Source organism: Lampris incognitus, chromosome 6, assembly GCF_029633865.1.
Source record: "Lampris incognitus isolate fLamInc1 chromosome 6, fLamInc1.hap2, whole genome shotgun sequence".
In the NCBI taxonomy this organism is placed as follows: Eukaryota; Metazoa; Chordata; class Actinopteri; order Lampriformes; family Lampridae; genus Lampris; species Lampris incognitus.
In genome coordinates, this window is record NC_079216.1 from 20,001,636 (window position 1) to 20,016,186 (window position 14,551).

General features: G+C 42.4%; 1 protein-coding gene across 1 annotated transcript in view; it reads left to right on the forward strand.

The window, feature by feature from the left end:
- cetp (cholesteryl ester transfer protein, plasma) overlaps positions 1-14,551 on the forward strand; it is a 53,712-nt gene that overhangs the window by 30,577 nt on the left and 8,584 nt on the right. Inside the window, exons 15-17 of the mRNA XM_056282363.1 lie at positions 1,023-1,090; positions 5,484-5,526; positions 8,581-8,650. Of these exons, the coding sequence (XP_056138338.1) occupies positions 1,023-1,090; positions 5,484-5,526; positions 8,581-8,650 (181 nt within the window). The remainder of the gene's footprint in view (positions 1-1,022; positions 1,091-5,483; positions 5,527-8,580; positions 8,651-14,551) is intronic.

Below are 14,551 nucleotides of genomic sequence, written 5' to 3' on the forward strand. Positions count from 1 at the left end.
ATTTTTTTCATAGTACATTAGGTTTGTCCTGTTGCTAAAGGGTGGGGTCATTTTGTAATTTCATGTAGACTACCTTTACTGCTTCATCATGCCTTCACTTATTTGAATTACACAGGCATTTAAAGGCCACTGAGGCAAATGTATTAATTTGTGATAATTGGCTACACAAATAAAATTGACTTGACATCCAGTTACAGCTACTGAAGGTCTTGGCGGGGGGGGGGGGTGCTGCTGATTGACCCAGATACCATCAGCAGAAAAATTCTGATTAGCCCATTTCCAGTTCCATTACTATATGAACCCACTTTTTGCAAAGACATAGTAGTCCAAGTTTATAATGATGACTTAGAAATTATTACTATTATTCCCGTAAATAAAAAAGTTTTAAAAAAATTATTATTAGTACCAAAATTCTTTCCATATTTTTTCTTAGGCCTTCACTGAATACCTTGAAGGCACAGAGGGTCCCCCTCTGTCACCACACTGCATTTCACTAAATAATCACTTTAACTCTGTTTAATTATCATATTTTTATCCTTTAATATTTTTATTCTTTATCTTATTCTTCTTATAAATATTATTTTAATGTTCTTCTTGCCATTTATCATTTTATCTTGTTCTGTATCTCTTTTTAATGTCTTTTCATGCCTTTATCTAAACCACTTTGTATATGAAATGTGCTATATGAATAAACTTGCCTTGCTTTGCCTTGCCTTACCCATCCAATAAAAACAGGATCATATGGCTTAGATGGGAAAACATGTTTTTTTTATTGTCTCATCATTGTAACAAAAATAAATAAAAATGGTGCTCCAGTGCAAAAAGGTGTGGTAAAAGTTGTTAAAGATGGTGGGGTAGACTGGTTGGGATTGATAATGCTGCAGGTCTACAATAGTTTAACCTATAACCCTGTGTGCATGTTATTCTGCATTGTCTGAGAAGGAGCAGGAGGTGGTAACACTCATTATGAAGTTTGTTTATGTGCTTGTCTATGATATGACTCTTTCTTCTTTGTGATGTAGGAAGTGGAAGTGCTGGTCACAGCTTCCTATGCTGACAAGAGACTCTTTCTCAATGGCAACGCCTCAGAGTAAGATCTCTCATTAATACACTTTACCCTTCACAGTTATAGGAATGCATGTTATTGCGAGGGTGTAACAGTAGTATAGCACTCCAAAGACACCCAACTGAAGAAGCAATCTGCCACAAAAATTGAGAAATCTTAAGCTTAAAGCTCGAATGTGGGACTTGAATATCCGTGAAATTGAAGCCCTTGCCAAACGAGTTCACACAATGAGGATTAAGCCAATCACCACCAGATAAATCTCTCTGTATTTCACAGAATACCAGACATTCAAATCTGGTGTCTGGGGCAACTGCTATGGACTAGTCGGGGTCTAGGGGTTAAGGGTTAAACACGCAATACAATACTAGTCCTAACCTGAGTGTGTAGAAAAGATGGAAACGAGGGAAGAAACAGGAAGATGGACTGATTTCCAAGACGAGAAAAATAGCCGGGAGGTGGGCTAGCTTACCAAGGTAACAGGCTAGCAGTTAGCAGGTCCCTCCGACAAGGCTTCGGCCGCGTGGGTCTCGGCTCCCATAAGCGGCGGACTCCATCTTGGTATTTTAGTTTGTTTAGTTTAGTTTGCAAACTGCCACCATTAACTAATTCCAGGGGATACACCGGCACCTCACAGTGACGTCCTCTTATAAACGCTGCTTAACCACGCCTCCAATCATTTCTCAATGAAAATCAGTCCAAGTAAGTAATAAAAGGAAGAGGGAAAAAGGCAGCTATAACCCCTGTCACGTCTAACAGCAACAGTCTCACACTGCATTCCTGCGCTGGCACACTGGAAGTGATGTGTAGTGATGCATTTTATGTAGACCAGCAATGATTGTCTTGCCAGAGCTAAACTTTCATGTGACGAAAGCGTTTGTATGCCTCCGATTGGCTTCCCTTCAGAGCTTTCTGCTAGAAAGCTTCTGGGCTTGGATGCTCTGGCAGAAAACCCTAAGAAGCATCCAAGAAGAGTTTCTGATGCTCCAGAGAAACAAGATTAGGTTAAATCCTGGTATATAACTGGACCACGACTACATTTATAAAGCAGCTGTTTTGACAACGGTTCCATGAACAGCTGATGACATAATAGAAAACTTCACGCAGATTCATTTTGAAAGAGCAACAGCCAATGTTGGAAACTCCAACTCGGCCGTCTGACCAATGGTGAAACTCCATCACTCACTCAGGCACTCACTCACAGACAACCGCATGTGTAGGACTGGCCCTGCTGTTGCGGTCCAGCCAAAAAGAAACTTGGAGTTCAGTGGAAAGATTAAGCAAAATAACAGAAAGCGATCGACAGGAAGGACAAACATGAATAACCACTGATGTAGCTTTTACACGTAGAGCACTGACAGAAGAAAAGTAATTACTCTCAGCACCAGCTCTATTGTAATAGCTATAGAGCTATTACAATAGAGTGCGTGACAATGGTGAGGTGTGACAATGATGAGGTGTGTGGTTGGAATGACAGATGGGTTCAAGGTGGAGGTGGCATTTCATCAAGGATCGGCTCTGAGCCCTTTCTTGTTTGCAATGATGATGGGCAGGTGACGGATGAGATCAGGCAGGAGTCTCCATGGACTATGATGTTTGCGGATGACATTGTGATCTGTAGCGAGAGTAGGGTGCAGGTTGAGGAGAGCCTGGAGAGGTGGAGGTATGCACTGGAGAAAAGAGGAATGAAAGCCAATTGGAGCAAGATGGAATACCTATGCATGAATGAGAGGGAGGACAGTGGAATGATGAGGATGCAAGGAGTAGAGGTGATGAAGGCCTATGAGTTTAAATACTTGGGGTCAGCTGTCCAAAGTAACGGGGAGTGCAGAAGAGAGGTGAAGAAGAGAGTGCAGGCAGGGTGGAGTGGAGTGTCAGGAGTGGTTTGCGACAGAAGGGTACCAGCAAGAGTTAAAGGGAAGGTTTACAAGATGGTTGTGAGACCAGCTATGTTATATGGTTTGAGACAGTGGCACTGATGAAAAGACAGGAGGCAGAGCTAGATTTTCATTAGGGGTGATGAAGAAGGACAGGATTAGGAATGATTATATTAGAGGGACTGCTCAGGGTGGACAGTTTTGAGACAAAGCAAGAGAGGCAAGATTGAGATGGCTTGGACATGTGTGGAGGAGAGATGCTGGGTATATTGAGAGAAGGATACTGAATATGGAGCTGCCAGGCAAGAGGAAAAGAAGCAGGCCAAAGAAGAGGTTTATGGACGTGGTGAGGGAAGACATGCTGGTGGCTGGTGTGACAGAGGAAGATGCAGAAGACAGGAAGAAATGGAAACGGATGATCTGCTGTGGCAACCCCTAACAGGAACAGCTGAAAGTAGTAGTAGTAGTAGTAGTAGATATTAGTTAACAAGCTAAGTGTAACAAGTTTACGCTTCAAAACTTCAGAGTGACATTAATCCAACTACTTCAAACTAACCTTGATTTAAGGCTTCAAATTTACACACACCACATAAGGCACATACATTTTATACCCTGAACCTCTGAGGCTGCATAAAAACACAGGATGCACAAATTAAAATAAATTTCCATGGTTCACAGGCAAATAACCGAGATTGGCTAACCACGTTTTTCCCATAGCCACATGCTGACCTAGCTAGCGTCAGCCCATGGGAATTTACATGTTATTAGCCTCGCAGCTAACGGCCATCTTTTTCGCTCCGTGTTTCTTGACAATTTTCACTTCCATGAGCATCTACCAACCTTATCACACTCACTGCTGAGCAGACTAAATCCCACCATAATCCTGCTGGTGCAGCACAGTCGAATTTCAGCGTCTTTTGCACACTTGCAGCCAACAAAAGGTTTAAACAAGCTGCTCACTCTCTCTGGCAAAAAACGACAAGATGTCGGGCTGCTGTAGAGAACCTCTGCTGACTGGCTACCCTGCACCAGAGTAGACCACCTGATTGGCTCACTTCAGTGTTAATCACAGAAACAGTCGAGAAAAATCCTGATATCTTTCACAATAAAATGTCAGTATTATCTCATAACTTTTTAAAATGTAAAACTACACCTGCACTACACGAACCACTACTGTAATCTGCTCAAAAAGAATTTGACTTCCCAAAAACAAATATGGCAGAGGAGGGATTCCTTCAAAAGAAACAAAATATCAGAGGAGTGTTCACTAGGCCTGGGCTACACACATCCTTCCCAGCTCGCTCCTTCTGTCTAGCTCTAACCAATCGGTACAAATCCTTTTCTCCTTCCTTAGTGTCCACCTTCCTCCACTCTTATACGTCACCCTGTGTTCTGCCGTCTTCTTGAAATATGTATTCACCACAGCCATTTCCATCCTTTTTGCAAAATCCACCATCATCTGCCCTTCTACATTCCTCTCCTTGACACCAAACCTACCCATCACCTCCTCATCACCTTCATTCCCTTCACCAACATGCCCACTGAAGTCTTCTCCAATCACCATTCTCTTCTCGTTGGGGACACTCTCCACCACTTCATCTAACTCACTCCAGAATTCTTCTTTCTCTTCCATCTCACACCCAACTTGCGGGGCATATGCACTGACAGCAATCATCATCACACCTTCGATTTCCAGCTTCATTCTCATCACTGTGTCCGACACTTCACCTCCAACACATTCTTGACATACTCTTACTTCAGGAATACCCCTACCCCATTTCTCCTCCCATCCACACCATGGTAGAAGAGTTTGAACCCACCTCTGATGCTCCTGGCCTTACTCCTCTTCCACCTGGTCTCTTTCACACACAGTATATCGCTCCATCTTATCAGCCTGTTCTCTCCTTTTACCAGTCATAGTGCCAACATTCAAAGTTCTGCTTCTCACCTCCACACTCCTACCCTTCCTCGTCTCCCATGGACATGGACATGCCTTCCCCCTCTCCTTCTCCCAATAGTAGCATAGTTTCCACCGGCACATTGCTGGCCAACAGTACAACTGGTGGTCATTGGTAACCCAGGTCTCGACCGATCCAGTATGGAAATCTGATTTATGCGCCGCATAGTTAATTTGGCAGATGCTTTATGCTGGACGCCCTTCCTGAGGCAACACCCCCCCCCCCCCCGATTTATCTGGGCCTGGGACCGGCACTAAGAATGCATTGGCTTGTATATCCCCATTGGCTGGGTCACCAAATTAAAGCCTTATTAATTTAGAAATATTGTGTACTATTCTCCAATAGCCATGATTGAGGAATGATGCTTACCTCCTCATAAAAACTAGCCAAACAGTTAAAAATTCTATGGCAGCCATGTTCAAAGAACTAAAAGACATAAATGAACGATATATGAATCCTTTCTATTTATCATTATTCTTGATCATTGCAGTCATTTTCATTATCAAGGCTAAAATATGTTGTATTAATATTGTAGTATTGTATTATGTGTTTGAAGATAATTCTTATGATTTGTCCCTTCTCTAGAATCTCTATACTCCGGGCAGAGCTATTATCAGACAATCAACAGGTGAGGTTTTTGCTTCCATTTATTTTTTCATCTAAAACTGGGCTTTTACATATAAATGAATGTTCTTGACATTAAAGCTCTTGCTAAACGAGTTCACACAATGATGACTAAGCCTATCACCGCCAGATAAATCTCTCTCTGACTTAATAATAAAAACATGAGATGAAATTAGACAATGTTTAGGGCTTCCTTTGCATAGTATAGTTCCTGATACAAAATACAGTATATATTACTGAGATTAAAACTGGAATGTGGGACTTTTACATATAAATGAATGTCTGTGACATTCAAGCCCTTGCCGAACGAGTTCACACAATGAGGATTTAAAACTATCACGACCAGGTAAATCTCTCTGTATTTTACAGTATACCGGAGTTTTAAATCTGGTGTGTGGGGCGACATTCCTGTGCTAGCACACCAGAAGTGATGCGTACTGGCGCGTTTTACATCAACCAGTAATGATCGCTTTGCCAGAGCTGAACTTTCGTGTAACGAAAGCTTTCGCGTGCCTCTTAGAAAGTCCTGAAGGCATGCCAACAAGAGGCCCGTGAATGCTTTCATCAAACGGAAGTTCAGCTCTGGCAGAGCAATCATTGCTGGGTCATGTGAAACGCATCACTTCTGGTGAACCAGCATGGGAATGCCGCCCCAGACACCAGATTTAAAACCGCAGTATACTGTGAAATGGAGAGATTTATCTGGCGGTGATAGGTTTAATCACCATCACTGTGTGAACTCATTTGGCAAGGGTTTGAAATTCACATACATATGTAAAATTCCCACATCCTAGCTTTAATCTCAGTAATATATAGTGTATTTTGTATTATGAAATGTGCTGTGCAAAGGAATCCCCAAATACTGGGTTAACTATGTAGTCATCTAATTTAATCTCATGTTCTGATTATTAGGCCATATTTACAAGTTAACTAATCTGAGACCAAGCTGTATGTACGACTTAAACCATAAGGGTGTTGAAAAAGGATAAATTGGGGGGGGGGATTCTATCAGGGGGACAGAGTCACCAATATTAAGCCAAGTTTCTGATATCATGAAAAAGTCAATTTTGTTAGAGATGATAAGATCCTGGCAAATAAAATATTTGTTGGAGAGGGTCCTTAATATTGAGCAGACCAACGTTAACAAAGTTGCCAAAACTGGATTTAAGATAATTAAGTTAGATGTGTTTCAATGATTTGCATGGGCTACAACATTTTTGTAAGGAATATTTGAAACACGGGTATTAGAAACATGGCTATTTACAGCACAGGGGGCATGAAACCTGCTACTACATAAAACAGGTATATAAAAAGTGGGTGCTTCAAAAAACATCCTAAGTTAAGCTACTAAGTCATGCTGAGGTTTAGGTCTGTGGGCCATAATAATAGTTTCAATAGTGCTAAAACTGGATAGGCGAAGCACATTTGAATAAGTGTAGTTTAGCGTGGAACAAAAATTGAAAGCACTCGGCCCTTGTAGAAGTCAATTGGTGACGGAACTGTCCGGTGTCGAATGTTTTTGATAACACAGACACAGCAGTTGGAGACAATGGAATAAAACACATTTGCAAACATTCGCGAGTAGGCTCGATTTGGAGGGAGTCTATCGCATTTAAAAACAGGAGAGCGTTCCCAGAGCAAATTCAGCAGCATTGCGACTGAAGCCAGGTGTGAAGCTGCAAAAGTCTACTAAAACAACAACCGCCATGGCCGAAAGTGGGGGCGTAAGTCGAAGATAAAAACATCCTTCTTGCTGTGGCACAGACAGAAACATGCTGAAGTTGAAGGACATCATCGGGAACCCGTACATGGGGAGACAAGAACTCGGAACCACCGACTTCCAGCAATGGGGGGAAAATCAGACCCAAGGTAGAGGAGAGACATGATCCAAGCCAAGATTGGACTTCTGGAGGAAGAAGGGTGAAGATCAAGGGCTGTGGAAATTGTATCACAAGGAGCCTGGACAAAATGCCCCCCCCCAAAAAAGGTGGAAGATGACGTGGTCTGAACTTTGGAGACTGGATTCCTTTCGCATCTCTTTCCTGCTCTGATCAGTGTACAACACTCTTCTAACACCAACAAACCTGCACAGGTGGACTTTTATTTGGAAGAATGTTTCCCTTGCCGTCCGACTAGTGGAAGTTCATGTTGGCTCAACGATAAAGCAGGCGAAGGCATATGCATGTGAGATCACAATATGAAAAGGATGGTAGTTTTCACTGCATAACTCGAGAATTAGCCTAAATGTTTATGATTACTGAACAACAATTGATACAAAACATTGATCAGCATTCAGCAGTTTAAAAATATCGAGGGCAGCTACACCAGGGGTTTGGGCCCAAGCGCTCTATGTGCACATTCAAAACCCAGGTCACGGAGTCTGACACTCTCGTCAAGTTTTGATTTGATTCGATGAGATTTTCCACAAGCTTTGTCATGGAGGTCCCTTCTGTGCCTTCTCTAATACAATAAAGCAAATGTCCCTCCAGCTCAGTAACCTTAGATTCCAGTGCATGTTGGGTTTTCTGCATATAGAAGGATCTCTCTCTCACATTCACAGTCAAGATTTCAACCTCTCCAAAGCACTGCGCAGCCTCTTCTTGTCTTCATGTCATCTATTTTCCCTGCCGTCTCCTCCATCCTGTGGTTAATGTCCATTCTTAGATTGCGATAAGTTGCCTTTTAATCTTCTGAAATTTGCTTTAGAAGTAAGATAGCTTTTAAGAGATTTTTTTTTCAGGGTCGGACATTTCCTTGGCCATGACTTAATTACTTACCTAATAACTAATCATATCATGACGAGAGGACAGAGAAGCAGATTCACCTAATATAGCATAATTGCCACTTTGGCCTATGTCCCATGTGTTCCTTGATAAATTCTCCTTATTTACAACTATTGATTTGAATTTTCTTAATTCTAGGGGGAATTTATGGCAGTTCAGTCAGGAGCTTAATTTTTATGCGGCCATTTCAGCCGTTACCCCATCGGAAGTCCATTATTCCTAATTTTTTTATTAGGACTATTAAATTCCTTCTTATTCCCTTCGGTTTCCAGCAGATGGACGAGGTGCATCTTGAATACGTAAGAGAGGCTGTGGAGAAGATAGGCATCCCTAAGGTCCTATTTGGTAAGACTTAAACATGCATAAACATACACATGTAAAATGAAACACCACCAACCCTTAAAGGGCTTTCTTAGAAAGTTACTCTGCGTTTTCATTGTTAGAATTGAATATCATCCTTTTTTCTTTTTTTTTATAACCATGTCTACAACTTTACTACATATGACACATTTGTTTTTACCTTGCATTTACATTTGACATTTTCTTGGCAGACAGTTATCCGGAGCATCTTACAAGAGTGAGCAATTAGCAGATAGATTTGAATATTACTAACAGGGCATCACGGCACACTAAATAGTAAAAACCGCATAGCCAAGAATGCATGTCATAAGTGTAGTAATAATAAGAGCTCCCTAGATCTTGAAGAGGGCATGATAAGAGAATCAAGTCAATTTTACTATCAATTTTAGAATCAGTTTTAGTATCAAATTTTAGCAATCATAGCCATCAGAGCACATATCATGTTGAGTGCACACAGTAGACACAAGTAATATTGGTGTCTGAGTAAGTATGGACACAATAGTAATAGCAGATACCAATAAGGATACTAAATGGTTGATTCATGTTAGCTAGAAAATACTGCAAATTATTTCAAGAGACCATTCATGGATAGATTTTCACAGGCGTTTAGTCGTCTCTGACAACTGGAATTTCCATGGGGCAATCAAGAGAAGCTTCCTTTAGATGACTAAAAACAAGCTGTTGACACATGGTAGTATTAGCAAAACTATGTTCATCACCAGCTTTGTGAAATATTAAAAATTCACTTTTCATTTATAATGTGTTTATGCATGCTCAATAATCCGGGTAAGAAAATCAAAGAAAGTTGAAACAGTTCATCTGGACACAAAGTTTACTGAGAGAGATACATTTCATCACTCATCTAAGTGACCTCTTCAGTCTCAAGTGACTGCAGGTATCCCCACCCTTATAAACAGTACAGTGGCATAATGACCGACACCAACGATCAGTTTCATATCAAATCGCCGTGAGCATTAACAAGAGATTCAGTGGCAATGTGTACTATTCACAGAGGATTTGGGAATGGTTGCAATCACAACATTGTAAGATTGTGACAGAGGTACTGTTAGTACCCCCTCGGTTCAGGGATGGAACTAATCGGAGCAACGGAATCTGCGACCCACAAAACATCGCAGATCTGGAAGTGCAGCAACTGCGGACGAAAGTTTCAGCCTGCCTCAGCAATGCAAAGGCGCAGCCATCCAAAATCAGTAGAGATGAGAGGAATGCTGTCACGACCCTCAGTAAGGACAAGAACATCTTCATCCTTCCGGCAGACAAAGGCAGATGCACTGTTCTATTAAACCAGACAGACTATTGTGAAAAAGTTATGACATTACTCGGCAACATGTATACTTATCAGCTCCTGAAATGAGATCCAGGCAGTGGTTACAAGAAAAAGGTGATAGATTGTCCGAAGCTGTTAGAACGGGACAATGCTATTGACAGAATTTTGTACCATAGATTACACCCAGAGGAAGCTACACCTAGTCCGTATGGTTTATCTAAGATAAATAAACAGGTGGTCGCGTTCTGATGAAGCCAACAAATCACATCATCTGCGAAGAGCGGAGATGCAATTCTGAGGTTCCCAAAATGGACACTCTTCACCTTGAGGTCATGCCCATGAATATCACAAATAGATCCGGAGACAAGGGACAACCTTGGTGGAGTCCAACACCCACCGAAAACGTGTTTGACTTTGTACCGAGAATACGGACACAGCTCTCACTTTGGAAATACAAGGACTGGATGGCTTGTAGCAACTGCCCCGTTACCCCATACTCCTGCAGTACCCCCCACAGAGTGCCCCGGGGTACATGGTCATAAGCCTTCTCCAAGTCCACATAACACATGTAGACTGGCTGGTCAAACTCTCATGCCTCCCTCAGCATTTCCGCATGGGTAAAGAGTTGGTCTGTTGGTCATGGCCAGGACGAAATCCGCACTGTTCCTGATGCCCCGATAATTGGAGCACACCCTCCGGAACCCCTTTTTGAATATGGGAACTACCACCCCAGTCTGCCACACCACAGGTACTGTCCCCGACCTCCACGCGACACTGAAGAGGCGTGTCAACCACGACAGCCCAACAATGTCCAGAGCCTTCAGCATCTCAGGGCGAATCTCATCCACACCCGGCGCCTTGCCACCGAGGAGCTTTTTAAGTACCTCAGAGACCTCTGCCAGGGATATGGGTGGGGCTTCCCCTGAGTCTTCAGACTCTACCTCCTCCACTGAGGACATGTTAGTCGGGTTCAGAAGCTCCTCAAAGTGTTCTTTCCACCGATCAACAACATCCCCAGTGCAGGTCAACAGTTCTCCTCCCCGGCTGAACACAGCCTCCCCTCCTCCCGTTCCTGAGTCGCCGGGTGGTTTGCCAGAACTTCCTTGAGGCCAACTGAAAGTCCTCCTCCATAGCCTCGCTGAACTCCTCCCACACCCGAGTTTTTGCTTTCGCGACCGCTGAAGCAGCAGCCCTTCTGGCCTCCCAATACCTGTCTGCTGCTTCAGGAGACTCCTAGGCCAACCAAGTCTGAAAGGCCTCCTTCTTCAGCCTGACAGCTTCCCTCACCACCGGTGTCCACCATCGGGTTCTTGGGTTGCCGCCTCGACAGGCACCAATGACTTTTTGACCACAGCTCCTGCCTGCCGCATCTACAATAGAGGCTTTGAACATGGCCCACTCGGACTCCATGTCCCCAGCATCCCTCGGGATACATGAGAACTTCTTCCGGAGGTGGGAGTTGAAGACCTCATGGACAGGGGCCTCCACCAGACATTCCCAGTTCACCCTCACTACACATTTGGGTTCGTCAGGTCTGTCCGGCAGGCTTCCTCACCATCTGCTCCAACTCACCACCAGGTGGTGATCAGTTAACAGCCCTGCTCCTCTCTTCACCCAAGTGTCCAAAACATACAGCCGCAGATCTGATGATATGACCACAAAGTCTATCATCAGTCTTCGGCCTAAGGTGTTCTGGTACCAAGTACACTTATGAACTACCTTATGTTCAAACATGGTGTTTGTTATGGCCAGTCCATGACTCACACAGAAGTCCAATAACAAGGGACCGCTCGGGTTCTGATCGGGGAGGCCGCTCCTCCCAATTACGCTCCTCCGGGTTTCTCCATCGTTGCCCACGTCAGCATTTAAGTCCCCGAGCAGATAGAGTCCCCAGGCGGAACCCTATCCAGGACACCACCCAGAGACTCCAAGAAGGCCGATTACTCCAAACTGCTATTCAGTGTATAAGCACACACAACAGTCAGAGCCTTCCCCCCAGCAACTCGCAGTCATATAGAGGTGACCCTCTCATTCCCTCGGGAGAACTCCAACATGGCAGCACTCAACTGGAGACTTGTGAATATCCCCACACCTGCCCGGCGCCTGTCACCTTGGCCAACTCCGGAAAAGTAAAGAGTCCAGCCCCTCTCCAGGACCAGAGTCCATGCTATGTGTGGAGGTGAGCCCAACCTATAACTAGTTGGTACCGCTCACCTCCCGCACCAGCTCAGGTTCCTTCCCTGCCAGAGAGGTGACATTCCATGTCCCAAGGCCCAGTCTGCGATGCCGGGAGTCGGCACGCCCCAGTCCCTACCTTTGCCTGCTGCCCGGCCTGCACTGCACCCTACTTCAATGCTCATCCCCGCAAGCGGTGGGTCAACGGGTGAGAAACTTGGTTAAGTCATCCATCCATCCATTATCTAAACCGCTTATCCTGCTCTCAGGGTTGTGGGGATGTTGGAGCCTTTTCCAGCAGTAATTGGGCAGCAGCGGGGAGACACCCTGGTCAGGCCACCAGGCCATCACAGGGCCCACACACATTCATACCTCGGGACAATTTAGTACGGCCGATTCACCTGATCTACATGTCTTTGGACTGTGGGAGGAAACCGGAGCCCCCATATATATCTGAAGATTGTTGTCTTGTAGTGTTGTTATTCTATGTTAATTATACTGAGAGAGCCACAAAATGAGTCAAATTCCATGTATGTGCAAACATAACCTAAGAAGAGTAACTTGTGATGTTCCGCAAGGTTCAGTATTGGGACCTAAGTTGTTTATACTTTATTTAAATGATATTTCCATCATATCTACTTTGTTGAAATTTGTTATGTTTGCTGATACAAATTTATTTTGTTCTGGGGAGGATATGAAAGAATTGCTGAAAACAGTAGAAAGGGAATTGAGAATGTTAAAAAAATGGTCAATAAGTTATCACTAAATGAAAATAAAACAAAATGTATGGTGTTCGGTGGTAATAGGGTTAATTGTGAAATAAAACTGAAGTTAAATGGAGTTGAAATTGAAAGAGTATTTGAAACAAAATTCTTGGGATTGATTACAGATCATAAACTCTGTTGGAAACCACATATAGAATAAAAGGAAATGATCTAAATCTATTGCTATTCTTTACAAAACAAGGGATCTGCTAAAAAGGAAATGTTTGCATATATTGTATTGTTCACTGATAATGCCATATCTATCATACTGTGTTGAGGTTTGGGGAAATGTTTATAAAATAAATATAGACCCTATAATTAAACATCAAAAAAGAGCTATTAGAATAATACATAAAGCTTGTTACCGTGAATCTACTAATCTATTATTTATACGGTCCTGCACCTTAAAATTCTTAGATATCATGTATTTAAGAACATAGGAAATACTTTATCGAGCTAGAAGTAAAAGCCTTCCTGTTTGTATCCAACAACTTTTTAAATTAAGAGAAGGATACTATAATCTAAGAGGGTTGTGTATTTTTGAAACATGTAAAGTGAGAACCAGTGTAAAATACAGATGTGTTTCAGTTTTGGAAGTCAAGCTATGGAATGGTATTAGTGATGAGTTGAAATTGTGTAGCTCACTGCTGAGTTTCAGAAAATCTTTAAAATGTAAAATAACTAAGGATTACAACTTAGTATAAATTTTTCTTTTTTCTTCCTTTTGTGACTCTGATCTTCTAGGTTAACTTATAGCATAGGCAACAATAAGCCTAGGGCTTCAGCCTTTTCCTTTTTCAGTCATTGGTTGTTTGATTTTGTTGTGTGAAATGGACTGATGTAAATATGTACAATGATGTTTCTTTTTTTTTCTGTCTGTCGCATATGAACAGAAATGTATGACCGAAATAAATCATTCATTCATTCATTCAACCTATACATGGCCAATAAACATGATTCTGATACCTCTCGTTGGTTTAGACTGAAGAGGTCACTTAGATGAGTGATGAAATGTTTTTGTCAATAAATGTGTCAAGATGAACTGTTTTAACTTTCTTTGATGAACAGTTTTTTCCTTGGAGAAGGTATTGTTTATTTTTAACACATGTAATGTGTTCCTCTGCACATGTGACACACATCTATACCAGTGGCGTGTCCAGACTTTTTTGAGTGGGGTCGCCCAAGTGGGGCACTGACTTATGCAGAGGTGTCCTTACGTGGGGGGTCTGGGGGTCCTCCCCCAGAAAATTTTAAGCATCAAACACTTCATTTCCTGCATTCTGGTGAATTTTTATGCACCAATTTGTGCCTTTTCCGCATCAATTTATGACTATTTTTGTCTCCACTACCCATATCTACTTTAATTACTAACATTACAATTCCCGTGTTTAAAGATAAATAGACCTACCAATGACAACACAACAGAGTGGCACCATACAAATGTAATGTAAAGCTTTTATACTTTATTCTTTAAAGAAATTGTACCTCTAAAAGTAGGATACATACAAATGAAAACAATGCACATTAAAAAAATATAGACTCAGTGTACAGTATAAAGTGCCAACAAAATTAAAATAAATAAGCCTGCGTGGACAAAGTATTTACTTGAGAAAATTGTGCAAAACTTCAAATGTGCTACAGTGCAGTTGGTTAGAAGAA